Raw genomic sequence first — 13229 nt, forward strand, 5'->3', positions numbered from 1 at the left:
CATTCGTTATCAAGAATCTTAATTGATCATTGTCAACTTTAACCCCACTGTTCCAGCTGAAAGTACATGCATTTTTGAGGTTTTCTGATGGTCGGCATATCGATTTGGCGACTGAAATCGTTCAAATTTGCAGTATTAGGAGCCCTCTTAATTTCAAGAGTGATATCCTGGAGAGTGCATTCGCTTTAATGTTTCAGTTTTACAGATGGATGGTCAACTATTATGGTCCAGAAAAATCACAGATTTCTTAGCTGGTAAAGTTGAAAACAAAGCACTAATTAGGATCCCTTGAAAATACAAAAAGAATCAATTAAATTTTATTCAAGAACACATCCCGGCACGATTGTTGGCAGGATATGAAACGCTTGCGTTGAAACATTACATTCCCTGCTATTCTCATCCTTCCTCTTCTCTCCTCACGAAAGAATAAGCACGTTTTTCTGAAATTATAGACCAGTTGACAGAACCGCTCTCAGTCCCCCTCTGTGCCGATGTAGCGTGTGCTCTCTGTCATCTAAGATATCAACCTTCATCACGGGTCACTATTGTTGGTATTTGGCCATGATTAACAAAATCGATCTTATTCAAACGCACGCAGCACAAAACTTGCTCAGGAAGTTCCTCTTGTTTCTGTGCCTGTCAACCAAATCCAAACTTGATGGTAACTAAACGTGACAGTTGACAGATGAAAATCGTGTAGAAAGGTAATGAACTTATTAAACGGCCGAAAGCTGGGTTTTATATATCTACAGCTGAAGAAAGATTAAAGGGCCTTATGTATCACTTATCTGGTATTTAGTATGAGCTAGCTAAGCATGACATCAAGGTGAGAAGGCAAGGTTATACCTGTATCGTTAGACCCAGATCAAGAATGCCGTTCTTTAAACGATCTCTAAAAGCTTCTAATCCTTTCCTAGATATGTAGCTAAACCGATGTATATCAAGGTCAATCTCAAAATAATTGGGTCCCTGCAAGATAAAGACATTGATTAGCCTATAAGTTACCGCCAACATGTGAAAAGTGAAAGCTTAACATCGTCTTACATCAGCTGAAAAAAGACGCATGATAGCGAAAACATATTTTGAAGGTGAACTGGCAAGAAGTGTATAAAGCTGATCGTGTGATATTTATGTGACAGTAACTTCCTGTTACTTAAATTCAAAATGGAGGGAGAAAGGAAAAGGAAGCACTTAACTGGGTCCCACTATGTCTAAATAACTGTAACGAAGCTAATGAGAGTGGACGATGTTTTTCACTGCTACATGAAAATACTTAAATTTAACTATGTTAACATAAGTGCAGCGACAAATCTGCTATTTATTTATGTCATATCAAGTGATATGACATGCCAAAGAGCAGCATTTAACAGGTGTCGGCCGGTCTATATGATGTTTTAAATTGCAAAGCACTTCAAGCGCTTGCATAATTTTGCTGACATGAAGGACAAATCTGCAAGTGAAAAATCAGATGCCATCCGAATGATCAAACTCTCTTTGTGTCACATTCTAAAGATTAACTAGAATAAATATGTTGTAAGGTGCTTTGGGGAACAATGTGACAGAGTCTAGACAACTCTCTTCCAGAATGGCTTGAATTAAAATCCCGAAAAATACGAGAAACAAAATCTTAATGAAGTATATACAAAGAATACAAAACCCACAGTTACCTTGAAGAAATTGTGTTGTGGACGCGAGAGAACAGGCTTTTCATTATAAGCGTGCAAAAGCTTCCTTTCTGCTGAACTAAGTTGAAGGTCCTCTGGGTTGACCGCCCCAACCATGATTTTCAGCCTCTCTCTAAAAGGAACTATGCTCTCCTTTGCAAACCCTTTAACTTTTTCCATTTCGTCTGCGACCAATCTCTGCATTAGAAACCAATCTTTGCTGTTATGAATCATTAACCAAGAAGACAGTGCCATAAAGTTCGATAACATTTTCAGTTCCCTCTGCATCGTTCAAAATGCTAGAGGAATGGACAGGTTATGTTACATCCAAGTGATGGATGGGACAAAACATTCACAGTAACGAAGGAAAGAATAATGCATGAGGAGTTTCCATCAAACTCGTAAAAGTTAAAAACTTAGTTGGGTTCTTTTCAAGAATCATATATACTCAGTACTTTAATATATGGTGAACAAAGAAACGGAAAAATATGGCAGAAAATTAAGATGAAGATGTCTGTAACAAGAAAAATTTCCAGTGGCTGCCTACCTTGATGCTATATTGAAACTGAGGAGAAATTTCTGTATCGATATTATCGGATACTTTGAAATATAACACAAGACTCATTCCTTCCCCATCACTATCACCAAACATGGTTGTGGGGTAGGTTGGAAGCTGCAGGAAAAAGAAGAAATTTCATCTCTACCGCTCAAAAGAATTTTAACTTTGAACAAATGATAAAGATAAGTCTCACCAGAAAATAGACCATCACACACAGTAAAATCCATGCATTGTGCAGGATATCATAATTCAAAATTGTGGTTTTATCATCTCTACCTTTTGCTTCCTAGCCATCTTAAAGAGGACAACAGAAGAACTAGCAGAATGTTACTATAGATTACCGATTAAAAAGTTGAAAGACTAAAGGTTGTTACTAGGAATTAGGAAGTGCTAAGAGCACCAACCCTCACTCGCCAACACCATCCCAATCAAACGAACCCTTCTCCTCTGTGCCACGCTGTGTGTGTGTGTGTGTGTGTGTGTGTGAGAGAGAGAGAGAGAGAGAGAGAACCTGTATATTAACTATTAGAAGAGAGGGCACTTTGTCATGCCCTTTGACAGAGGGAAGATCGAGGTGTTGAGCAATATGATGTATCTTTCGCTGGCAAACATATAAATCAGCCCCAATGGGCACATAAGGGCTACAATCTGGAGCTGGAAATTTCCTTTTGTCCCTGCAATTTTTGCATGGATAGTGAGAATTAAGATAGCGAAATGGGAACAAAGAGTACCAGAAGCCAAGTTACGACAACAGACTTGTTTGCGCGAAGAATTTAGTACATGGCACAAAATCCAATTCAAGAAACATGCCTGAAATAATTTTCTCCACGGAGTTTAAAGACCGAAGGCAAGACTACAGACCAACTTCCTGCACTTGGCTTCTCTGCTTTTGAACATGGTAATAGAAGTCCTGCTCTAGGCCTATATATGAACCTCTCCGATGTGCCTGCACAACAATTCATAACTTTTGAAATCTAGTGCAGTCCATCAATGCATGAAAGCAACTCTACTCATAAGCACTGAAACACTCAAATAAAAAGGACATTAACAAAAACAACTAGCGATACTGAGAAATTCATTTAAGAAAGCTTGTCTGACTAAGCCAAGAAAACCAAGAGAAACATAAACAGTACAATATGATGAGAAAAGAAAATTGAAAAGCTTCAATTAGCTTATCATAACCAAAGATCTATGCTGCTTTGCCCGTAACGCTATGTTCCACAATGAGCCAGAAGATCTGACTGGGAAAGCGGATATTTGAATATCACACAATCAAAACCATACATTTGAAAATGTCTTTCATCTGATCAAATTTGTGAAATCTTCACATGTTAAAAGTGATTCGACAAGAAAATGCACCTTCAGTTAAATCTCCCTTCAGTTACATTCTACGAAAAAAAGATGATGAAGTGCTTTTTTGGAAAATATAATGGGATTGGTGCTTAGCAGCCAAATAAAAAATTGAAAGCCCAATGGCTTGGATAGTAAAAAAGGCATTAAAAAACTCCAGCACAACCTGTCAGCTTTTTAAACTTTAGCCAATATATACCGAGACAAAAGAAAACGCAAATATCACATAAAGCAGTAGCATTTGTAGCCTGGAAAAGAAATGGGAGAAAGTATTGTGAACTTACAATATTCGTTAAAGGTTTCTTCCCCATCAGAGGATTTCCTCTTGAGAGACAGCAAGATAACTCTGGACTTCTTTCGTTGCAAAGACACAGGACTCATGGGCATTTGGTTCTTCCAATCAGAGTTCCCTGAAGGTTGCAACTTAGCTATGCAAGTTTTCCTGTTGTTTTCCTGCAATTTTTCTCTGGGCTCATGTACACCTCCATCTATTTTTACATTACTGTCACAAAAGCCCTCGCATTTACGCCCTGCATCTATACAGTGTAATTCACTCTCATTCGGAAGAACTTGACCACTATGTATAGCCCCGGCGGCATTACCTACAGAAGGAAAACCATCTGTAGCCAAACAAGAGAAGAAGACAATCACACATTGGTCATGAAGTTGACGGATTGAACTGTCCGATGGCCTCATCAAGTAAGGAACCATTACCTCCTTGTAAACTAATGAAATCATCATCTGAATCGGACTCTAGGATACTGACCGAGTCAAACCAAGCTTCTTCCTGGTATATTCCTTCATATAATTGAGCTTGAGTGAGATGGTACGGTTCTTGCAAATATCACATTTTCAAGAAGGAAAGAAATGATACCAAAGCCTAGCCAAAACTAATAAAGGATGCACTGTAGGATACGATAGATGTAATGTTCAACATCTCAAATTTCTTCATTAAAATGACTTCAATGAGATATACAATTGAAAAGTAGGGATCAAATGATCTCTATTGAGGATTTAAGATAATACGATATCAAGGAATGCTAACTCCACCTGAGAACACATTTAACATGAGAAGCAATAAGCGAGCTTTTCAAGTAGAGAGAGAGGGAGAGGATGGTACCGTTTTCATCAATTTGACTATGGTTCCATTGCAATTGAGTTAAGTGCAATGTCATGTTGGAGACGTCTGATCTCTTGCAAGCAGTTGCAGCACCTTTGTCGAAATCCAGATGAACTAACTCACTCATGGAAATATCTCCCACACTATTTCCAGCATCACTCATCCTTATAGGCGCATCGACAACAGAACTGCATATCTTTCGGTTCCATTTCCCAGGTCTTCTAAAGTATCTACTACGTGTCCTAACTTGCTTATTTGTGGTTGAAACACAGCCACCCATTATGATTCCTGCGTTCTATAAACTTGCAGTACCGTGCATCGGGTGGGCTCGTATTTTCTACTATCTACCTCATAAAGTGGGCATATCCCTGAACTGAGAAAAGGAACCTTCCCTGTTTCGTAACAGCAAATTTACAAAGGAATTAATGTCCGCTGTTCTTAAAAATCTTACCAAAGAGATTCTTTGAACTCGAAAAATATGTCTAAAATTTCTTTTTTCCTCCATCATGGCTTTAGCATTTAGAAAAAAGTCAGAATGACGACTTTAATGCAACTAATAACATCAAATAAAGAAACAAATATTTCTTCTAGCTAGACTTGATGTAAATCATCTTCAAGGCACTTATTACGAGGGATAAGTACTCACCTTCACGAAAGGCACATACGCAGAGTATTGTCTTCGTCCTCTCATGAAAGCAAAGCTTCCTAACTCAGTTTTGGAAGGAGGCATCCCATTGAGTGTCACTCATTGCACAAGCATACTCAACTCCTTCGAACGAAACCATACAAGATAAGAACACGCACAGTGAAACTCAAGGTACACCCTGCCACAGAAATTTCTCTTCAACCAAAGGGAAACAGGAAAAGAAGACAATCCAGACAATCGCCAAAAGACCGAAACTAACAAAATTTCCCCCCAAGACAGCAAGCGATAATCAAATCTTAGCCAGCAAGAAATGAGAACAATCTGGACAGGATATAAGCACATAAAAGAAAGCCAGGAAGATAGAAATGACTCTCAATGGAGAAGGATGGGTAAGAGACAAATAGAAAAGGACAAAGCTGGAGAACTACCTAAGCAACGAATAAATGAGAAGTAACAGTCATTGTCATTCCCCTAGAAACCAGAGAAATAATTTGGAACGTGCCAAGTGTAACACCTTCAAACATAGTTAAAGAAAGTGAAATAAACTACTTAAATATCCAAATGAAGACGATATGGTCAAGCAGAGAGAGCACAGAGTTCGGTTAACTGGAAACTTCACCTCAATGTCATCATACCATAGGCTCAGACACATGCAGAGAGAGCACATTATAATGGCTAAAGCCAAAAACTTAACCTCGGGAGAAAAGATTCCAGACTAAGAGCCTAAATTTTCCGCCAGTATTCACACATTGACCACCACAAAGTCCTCCTTCACATCATGGACACCCACCAACCAAGAAAAGGTCAAGGAAAAAAATATGAATTGGCAAGAACTATTACGAGTCAGCAAAGTTGACCTCCTTTTGCGGATACATGCATGTAACAAGGTAAAACTTCTGAAGATTAAAAAAGGGTTCTCATGGGGGAGCCAATCCAGATCATTTGCCCAAAGAAACAAGAAGAAAAAAAGTTCTGGCATCCCAAGAACGATGAAAACACCATGGGAGAAGGAATGAAAATACACAAAAGAAAAAGAGAAAAAAGGACAAGATCAGAGGGCCCAGAAAAAAACACAAACCTGAGGAGAGTTCTGACATGCAGGACAAGAGAGAAATTACACCCCAGATATTTTTCCCTCTCTGAAACTACAAAATTTCAGAGAGAGAAAGGGAGGGAGAGAAGAGAGAGAGAGAAGGGGTGATGTGATCCTAATTTACAGTGTCCCTCTCTCTCATCCAAGGCTTTTGGGGAAGGGGGTTGGGTGATCCTAGCAGAAAATCCGCGTCCCTCTTCGCCCACGTGCACTCACGTCCCGCCTGACGCCTGAGGAAGAAAGGAGAAAACCACCCTGGCCTTTTGCCTCTGCCTCTCTCTCTCTCGCCCCTCTTTATACGATCTGCTACACCATCCATGCATGTACTTTTTGCTATTATTATATCACCATTATTACATCAACGCGCCAGTTCTCTCGCAGTGTAAACTCGAAGAATGGAACTGAGGGCCGCCAAGCGTTCAACAGGGGAGCACGATCATTGGCTGTGAACCGAACTCGCCTTTTCTTTGCCTGGTCGGCGGGGAAGGAAAACGCCCGACTTGACTTTTCCTTCGAGAGGTTTTCTCGGGGCATGAGGGAGGAGACTTTTCCGGCCTTTGCTCATTTTCCTCGTACACATTTGTGAATTCGGGACCATTCACAGGTGCGTAGAGCATTGTAACGCGGCACATCTGTAGAGGTTCCAAGTTAGGTATTAGATTTCTTCGTTTTAAAGAGTTCGAGATTGATTGGCAGATTATAGGTTTCGGGTTTTTGAATGCCATGTAAAATAATCTTCCAGCAGATCCAAATGTACTAAAGCAATACAAGTAATATTAATACTTATTGGCAGTTTATCCAGAGTTTTTTTTTGCGTAGCACGGCCAATAACGATTAGACCGCCAATCACTTCCCACTACCTGAATAAAACAAGGGTAGAAAGTGACTTTTTAACTTACAAAATTTTAACCTTGCTTTAACGAATTTGAGGCTAATCATACTATCAAGAACATTGGCTGCTATAGGTATCTTTCCAGTGAAAATTTATATTAAAATTTCTAGCAAACGTTTAGAATTGAAATGACAAAATTGGAAAGTTTGGGATGAAATCGGTATCAATGATAGATTTAGAACTGATTGGGTAATATTCCTCTCATGACTCGCAGATCTGACAACTTGCAAAAAACATAGGATCCTTATAACTAATTAATTAATTCTCGATAGCTATCTTTTTTTCAAAATAAAACTATTATCTTCCGTCAATTCTAATGCTGTTATGTGTTGATGACTGTTAGGCATAATGATTTATCTTCGGGGAATGGCATTGGGACAATTTCAATTCTAGGACATTACTATCTATTGTGACAGTTTGTTGTATGCACTCGACTGATGAGTCGGCCGTTCACTAAAGTCAACTTAGGTAGCTTTCCAAATTAATTTGCTCTCCCTATTTCCTCTACTACATTTCTTTATGATTGTTTTAACTTCAATATTCAAATTGAGGAACAACCGCGGAAATTAATAGCCGAAAAGTACATCTTCAATGACATCCAACATAAACTATAGGATATACAAAGGCGATGGACACAAGCACGTATTTATGATATTGGGTGTGACCGGATCATACAATTTGAAAGCTGCACATTAAAAATTCAGGTGTAGTATTCAAGAGTAGTCTTTTAAGCTAAATATATCTTTCTCCTGCTTTCATTTCATTCTATAAATAGAGGAAGAGTCAAATTTTCCTTCATCCTTAATCAAAAGAAGCTCCTTGGCTTCCAATTGGTAAGTTATAAATTTGGATTCATCCATATTTCTTCTTAGATAAGTTTAGATGATGCGAGTGCTGTCCATTCTTGTAATTCACTAATGATATCTCCCCAGTCGAGAACGGAGAAAACACGGTCAAACATGAAAAGGCAAAGTAATAATGATTTGTAGGCTTAGGTTAGTACCGTTTTCACTTGAGCTTGCAATAAGGCAATTTGGCATGAGTTTCCAATAAAGGAGCGAGAATCCAATGGAAGACCCACTTGATTCACCAATCGCAATTTCGGGTCATTACTTGAGTTTTAGCTCTCATCTAATCCGCGAAGGTAAATGAAATTTGTCACAAGAAATTCACGGGAGACAAAATATAATCAAAGAAAAAAAAAAGAACACGAGAAAGAACCAAAAAGGGTCTCCATCATAGCAGGGAGGCAAGGATTTCAATTCTTTGGGTGCCGTTTGTCTTAGTTGGGTTCCTAAACGTGTGATTGACAATGGCTCTTTACCAAGAGAATCGACCAAATTATACGTAACACGTCCCGGTCGATCCACCTAATGATGAGCCCAATTTCGTTTTTAAAAGAATCATAACTCGAGACAATTTGCCTTTTGCTTGAGCTCTCATCTAACTTTTTTTTTTTTTTTTTTTTTGATCAGCTAGCTCTCATCTAACTTAAAGATCGTCTTTGTCAATGAGGGCAAGATACCGACCCCAGTTTCGATTCCCCCACAGGTTTCTCGTTTCTTAAATCTCTACCGCCACCCAACTTCGATTCCATGAAGTAGAAATTTCAGCAAAACAAAGATGTCGAATTTCAAATTTCTCTGACTAATTGTTCACACGTAAAGTGACGAACTCCAATATATATAAATATAGTATGGATCGACTGTGACCCATTGAAGGAATGTCAAATGTACACAGCTCGATTGATTAGGCATGCGAATCATGCTCTTCCAAAAGCTAATATTTGCGTAATATTTCGAAAAGAAATTGAGAAGGAGGTGGGACTTTGAGGTCTTTTAATTAATGAACCTCGACAAGTATTTTGTATTGATCAAGCTCAAGTGGCCTAACTTTTGTGGAAGTTGTTAATTGGGGCAGCGAGTCAATAGGGTTTTCGTCCCGGCACACCAAAATTTTAATTCAAAGAATTAATCCCTTAAAGAAATTCCTTCATACTAGTAACACATCACTCGAGTAGGTGCACCGTGGTCTCGTACCCAACTCCTACTAACCAAATTGGGTACTAATCCTGTGAATTATATTATGTAGTCCACCCAACTACATATGACTTTGGTTTGGTATGTGTCCGAGTAAGAGTTTCTAATGGACAAATGATCGATGCAGAAGCGTTTTCCCCAACCCCAATTTGCGGCGAGATAAGGCGTCTTTCTAATGTGCAAAAGTAGCAATCAAAGGTCGTCCCTTTTCAGCTGCTGATTTTTCGGCTCACGGTGACGATTCTTTTGATGTTTAATGGGGCTTGATAGGTGCTAGTGGGGGCACGGGACTTATTGATTCTGATGTTTCATAAACTAATTTATAAGTTTTTTTAAATTATTAGCTAGATGTTCCACATCACGTCCCTAACACTTTGTCTAGACTTTTAGAAGAGCTTTTCCTAACTTGTGATCCATAGGTGTCCAGTGTCAGTATCTCATTGAACCTACAGTAGCACCATATTAATGATTTTTTTTTCATTAGGTTCAGCAATTCAACTCAGCATATCACTTTCGTTACTGTAGTTCGGTCAATTCATGTTAGCATCCAAACTTCACAAATTAGTTTAACAGAACCAAAATTATTTATTACTTTATTAAGAACAAAATGCACCAATTCACGCCCATATGCGGCTTGAGTGTATCATGTTGAAACTTATTCTAGTTTTCTCTTTATACTTTGCATAACTAATCTCGTGCCGTGTGTTATCATGTATAGGGGTTCAATGTTACCAATCCTATGTTCCAATGAACTGGATAACTATAGAGAGGAGGCCAAGGCTAGGGTTTTGGACTATTGAGCATGGTAAGTTAAATCAAAGTCAGCATCCTAGGGTTTAGTGCCAGATACTCCTAAGCTGTCTTTCTTGGACCTTTCTTTACCTCCTTTTCGAAAGGGACCAATCTCCTATTTATAAGATTATTCTTAGGTATGCATGATCAATATGTCACCTCCGTTCCTTTTTGTCAATGAGCTTTATCGGTCCAAACCCACTGAGAGAATTAACCTAATGTGGTTGCAACAAAATGATAATCCATATTATAAACTAGTGGAAGCGCTTAAAGCATATCTCCATCTAAAGCAATCTCAATCATGACAAGAATCTCCCTGCCCATATTCTAAGTCTTTACGTGAATATCAATATAGTACCAAATCCAATCACTTGATATTCTCATCATAATCTAATGGTCTTGAAAGGAGTAAGTGAGGAGTCGTCTAAGAACCCTCAATTTGTATAATGGTTAGTTTGTTATAGATGGGTCATGGAGACCATAAAGAGAAATTGGAACAAGCATTGTATTATATGTTGAATGTTGTGATGTGGCCATTGATAAGTTTAGATTATGCCAAACCCTAATCATTGTGCTGTGGGAAACAGCTACAATGCCACTCCCCACAAGCTTCAACAACTTGTTCTCCTCCTCACCTCAAAGGACACCACCTTCGACCTATCTCACCAACTCCACGAAAGGTGTCCATGCTCTGCCGCTTTGATCATAATTTTTATAGTTCTTTTCTCTATTGCTCGTGCATAACTCTTTTTTGTTGGTGGGATTTGGCCTTTCTTTCGTTCACAATGGGCCAGAAACTTTTTGTCGATTTCAAGTATGATACTCCCCTCGCCACCAATCAATCATCGCGCGTCGGGGCACAGCAAGTTCCTTTTTAAAAAGAAGGGTAGTGTTTTTACCTGCAACGATTAGCTTGAGTTGACGAGAATGGTACGTGCCTAGGACATAGAAGCCTCTCAAGAACGAGGAGTCTGAAGTTTTTCGAGCATTCTAACAACTCTTTTTGAACGATCTCGCATCTTTGACTGATTTCTCATTTGAAATGATCTAAGGTCCTTTTTGCTTGATAAACCCTAATAAGTATCGGAGAAAAAAATTGGTCAACCGTTGCTTGAAAAGTGGTTAACGGGGGAAGTCATCTTCCTTCCGAGCCAAAAATTAGGTACATTTAGACTTTCGTCACTGACAAATTACCAAAAGAAATAAGGATTTTTCGTTCATACACAACCGGTGTGGATGAAATATGTCTATTTCAAATTATTACGCTTCCAATATTCCTCCACGTTGCAAACGGCATTATTTAGATCAGCCTAACTCAAGAAAAATGTTTCAGTCGTGGAGCGAATCCTCCATTTATATTGGTCGTTCCTCTATCACTGGATTTCACACTTGACTTACCAAAAAGGAAGTTGAAAGTCGGGCAATATGCGAGTTACAATGCCTTACATGAGGCCAGTGGAGGGAGAGAAATCGACGTTGAATTAGACTTTCGAAAGAGCATGAGGCAAAATTCTAGTCAACTATTTCACATTTGGTCCCTCCAACCAAAGAAAATGTCTGAACCCTTAACTCTTCTTAAGTGTCCTTCTATCTTAATTTCTGTAGAAGGTGCAGACCGACTAGTGAGCTAAGTTTTTTATTTCTAGTTGCGCTCGAGGATCGATATATCATTTTTGAATACGAAATCGTGACCGAAAAGAAACTCTTTAATGATAGTAGGAGAGATCCAACAATAATATTGACTTCCTCAACCATAGTTGATTCTTTTTCAACCGATAATACCATCTTAGATCACTAAAGATCATGGATGTTTCATCGAAGCAATCAAGTCTTCACCATGATCTTCCTTAAGTTGTAGGACTTATTGATTACATAAATCATATTCAGAGAAAGCTTTCTTTTGGGATACGCAAGACAAAATGCATGGTTTGGACAAAAAATCACATTCACTTAGAAAATATGGGGTCTAGATGAGGGGAAACCGTCGTTCTAGGTGTCAATCACGATTCAAGACTCGCACCATGAATATAAAATAGGGTTTTATTTGAATTCTCAAAATTTACCTATTTATATTTGAATTGTATTTTCAAATTAAAAAAACAGAGTGGGGGGCAAATCTCGACAGAAAGGAAGGATCTTGCGGCATTAACTTTGCGAAATTAATGCAGTGCCTGCCCCTTGAATCTCGGACTCCAGAGAGAGCAGGTTTGACTTTGACCGACGACAGGCCAATAGAAGGTTGACGCAGCCCGACCGATGCCAATCATTAATACGACGTCGAATCAGCATTAATGCGCGCGAAAATTCAGGTGGTTAACATCGGAGACGGCACATGGCGTTCGTGATTCCACTAATGCCTATGGGATGTGCATAAAAAATGGAGTTCATCAATTCAATGCTTTTAAGTGTTCATTGGTAAATTATAAATGTGGATATCACCCTGTATCTATTATAATTAATTTAGATGTGATTGTTAGCTTATTAAACCACCGCTCAGAGGCATGACCGGAGGATTTGGAAACAAGAGTGGGACTTCCCTAAATCACGATGGTTTCCGCGCATCTGATCGGAGCCCACCGCTTCTGGCATTCCGGAATATCCTCGAGATATGTGGGCCGTAACCTAGCTTGACCAATAAATTTTTTGAATAGATCAAGTCGATTATATATGAGTACATAAAATTTTTCTTGAGACTCAATAAATAGGAAAAAAAAAAATGGAGAGCATCTATGCACGAGTTGTCATTCTAGCATCGAGTCTGTTTACTGTGTTGCGTCTCCTGGATCGAGGCTTTTGGTGGGGTTCGAAGGGGAAGCGCGATTTTCGAATTTTATGAGAAAAGGGAGAGAAGATTTCATGCATGTTTTGATAGATGGATAGTAGCCTCCGAAACGAGTTACTACTAGGAGGGCTTGATTTCGAGGTCATTCCCAAGCCCACACGGCCCAAGAGATGGGCAATTCATTTGGACTTGTTGGTGGATATGCGATCTAGGCGTCTGGGACAAAAGCACATCAGTGATGACTCGAGAAAGCGTGAGGGTAGAGGTGACGAGTTTGATTCGTCTTCCTAGG

At 39.0% G+C, this 13229-nt stretch overlaps 1 protein-coding gene across 3 annotated transcripts; it reads right to left on the reverse strand.

Annotated features, from left to right (window-relative positions):
- Positions 1-223: 223 nt before the first annotated feature.
- Positions 224-7063, reverse strand: LOC104433421 (hypothetical protein). 3 transcript variants are annotated; one of them, XM_010046162.3, is made up of 11 exons: positions 6418-7063; positions 5340-5462; positions 4694-5085; positions 4288-4371; positions 3858-4193; positions 3034-3169; positions 2735-2897; positions 2212-2337; positions 1668-1862; positions 847-969; positions 224-636 (listed from the first exon to the last, which is right to left on the reverse strand). In XM_010046162.3, exons 3-11 carry the CDS (start codon positions 4971-4973, stop codon positions 523-525), a joined length of 1557 nt encoding a protein of 518 aa, XP_010044464.2. In that variant the 5' UTR covers positions 4974-5085; positions 5340-5462; positions 6418-7063; the 3' UTR covers positions 224-522. The 3 variants fall into 3 exon arrangements, with proteins under 3 accessions (XP_010044464.2, XP_039161845.1, XP_010044465.2); XM_039305911.1 differs by having other exon boundaries at positions 5340-5517; XM_010046163.3 differs by lacking the exon at positions 6418-7063 and adding an exon at positions 5768-6385.
- Positions 7064-13229: the final 6166 nt, after the last annotated feature.

This window comes from Eucalyptus grandis, chromosome 2, assembly GCF_016545825.1.
Source record: "Eucalyptus grandis isolate ANBG69807.140 chromosome 2, ASM1654582v1, whole genome shotgun sequence".
Taxonomy (NCBI): Eukaryota; Viridiplantae; Streptophyta; class Magnoliopsida; order Myrtales; family Myrtaceae; genus Eucalyptus; species Eucalyptus grandis.

Excerpts from the sequence above, each read along its gene's own strand:
- LOC104433421 (XM_010046162.3), bottom strand. The coding sequence starts at position 4,973 with ATGGGTGGCTGTGTTTCAACCACAAATAAGCAAGTTAGGACACGTAGT. Across the intron at positions 3,170-3,857 it reads AGAAACCTTTAACGAATATT|GCACATCGGAGAGGTTCATA; the intron begins GTAAGTTCACAA and ends ATTGTTGTGCAG. Across the intron at positions 637-846 it reads ATCTGGGTCTAACGATACAG|GCACAGAAACAAGAGGAACT; the intron begins GTATAACCTTGC and ends TTTGGTTGACAG.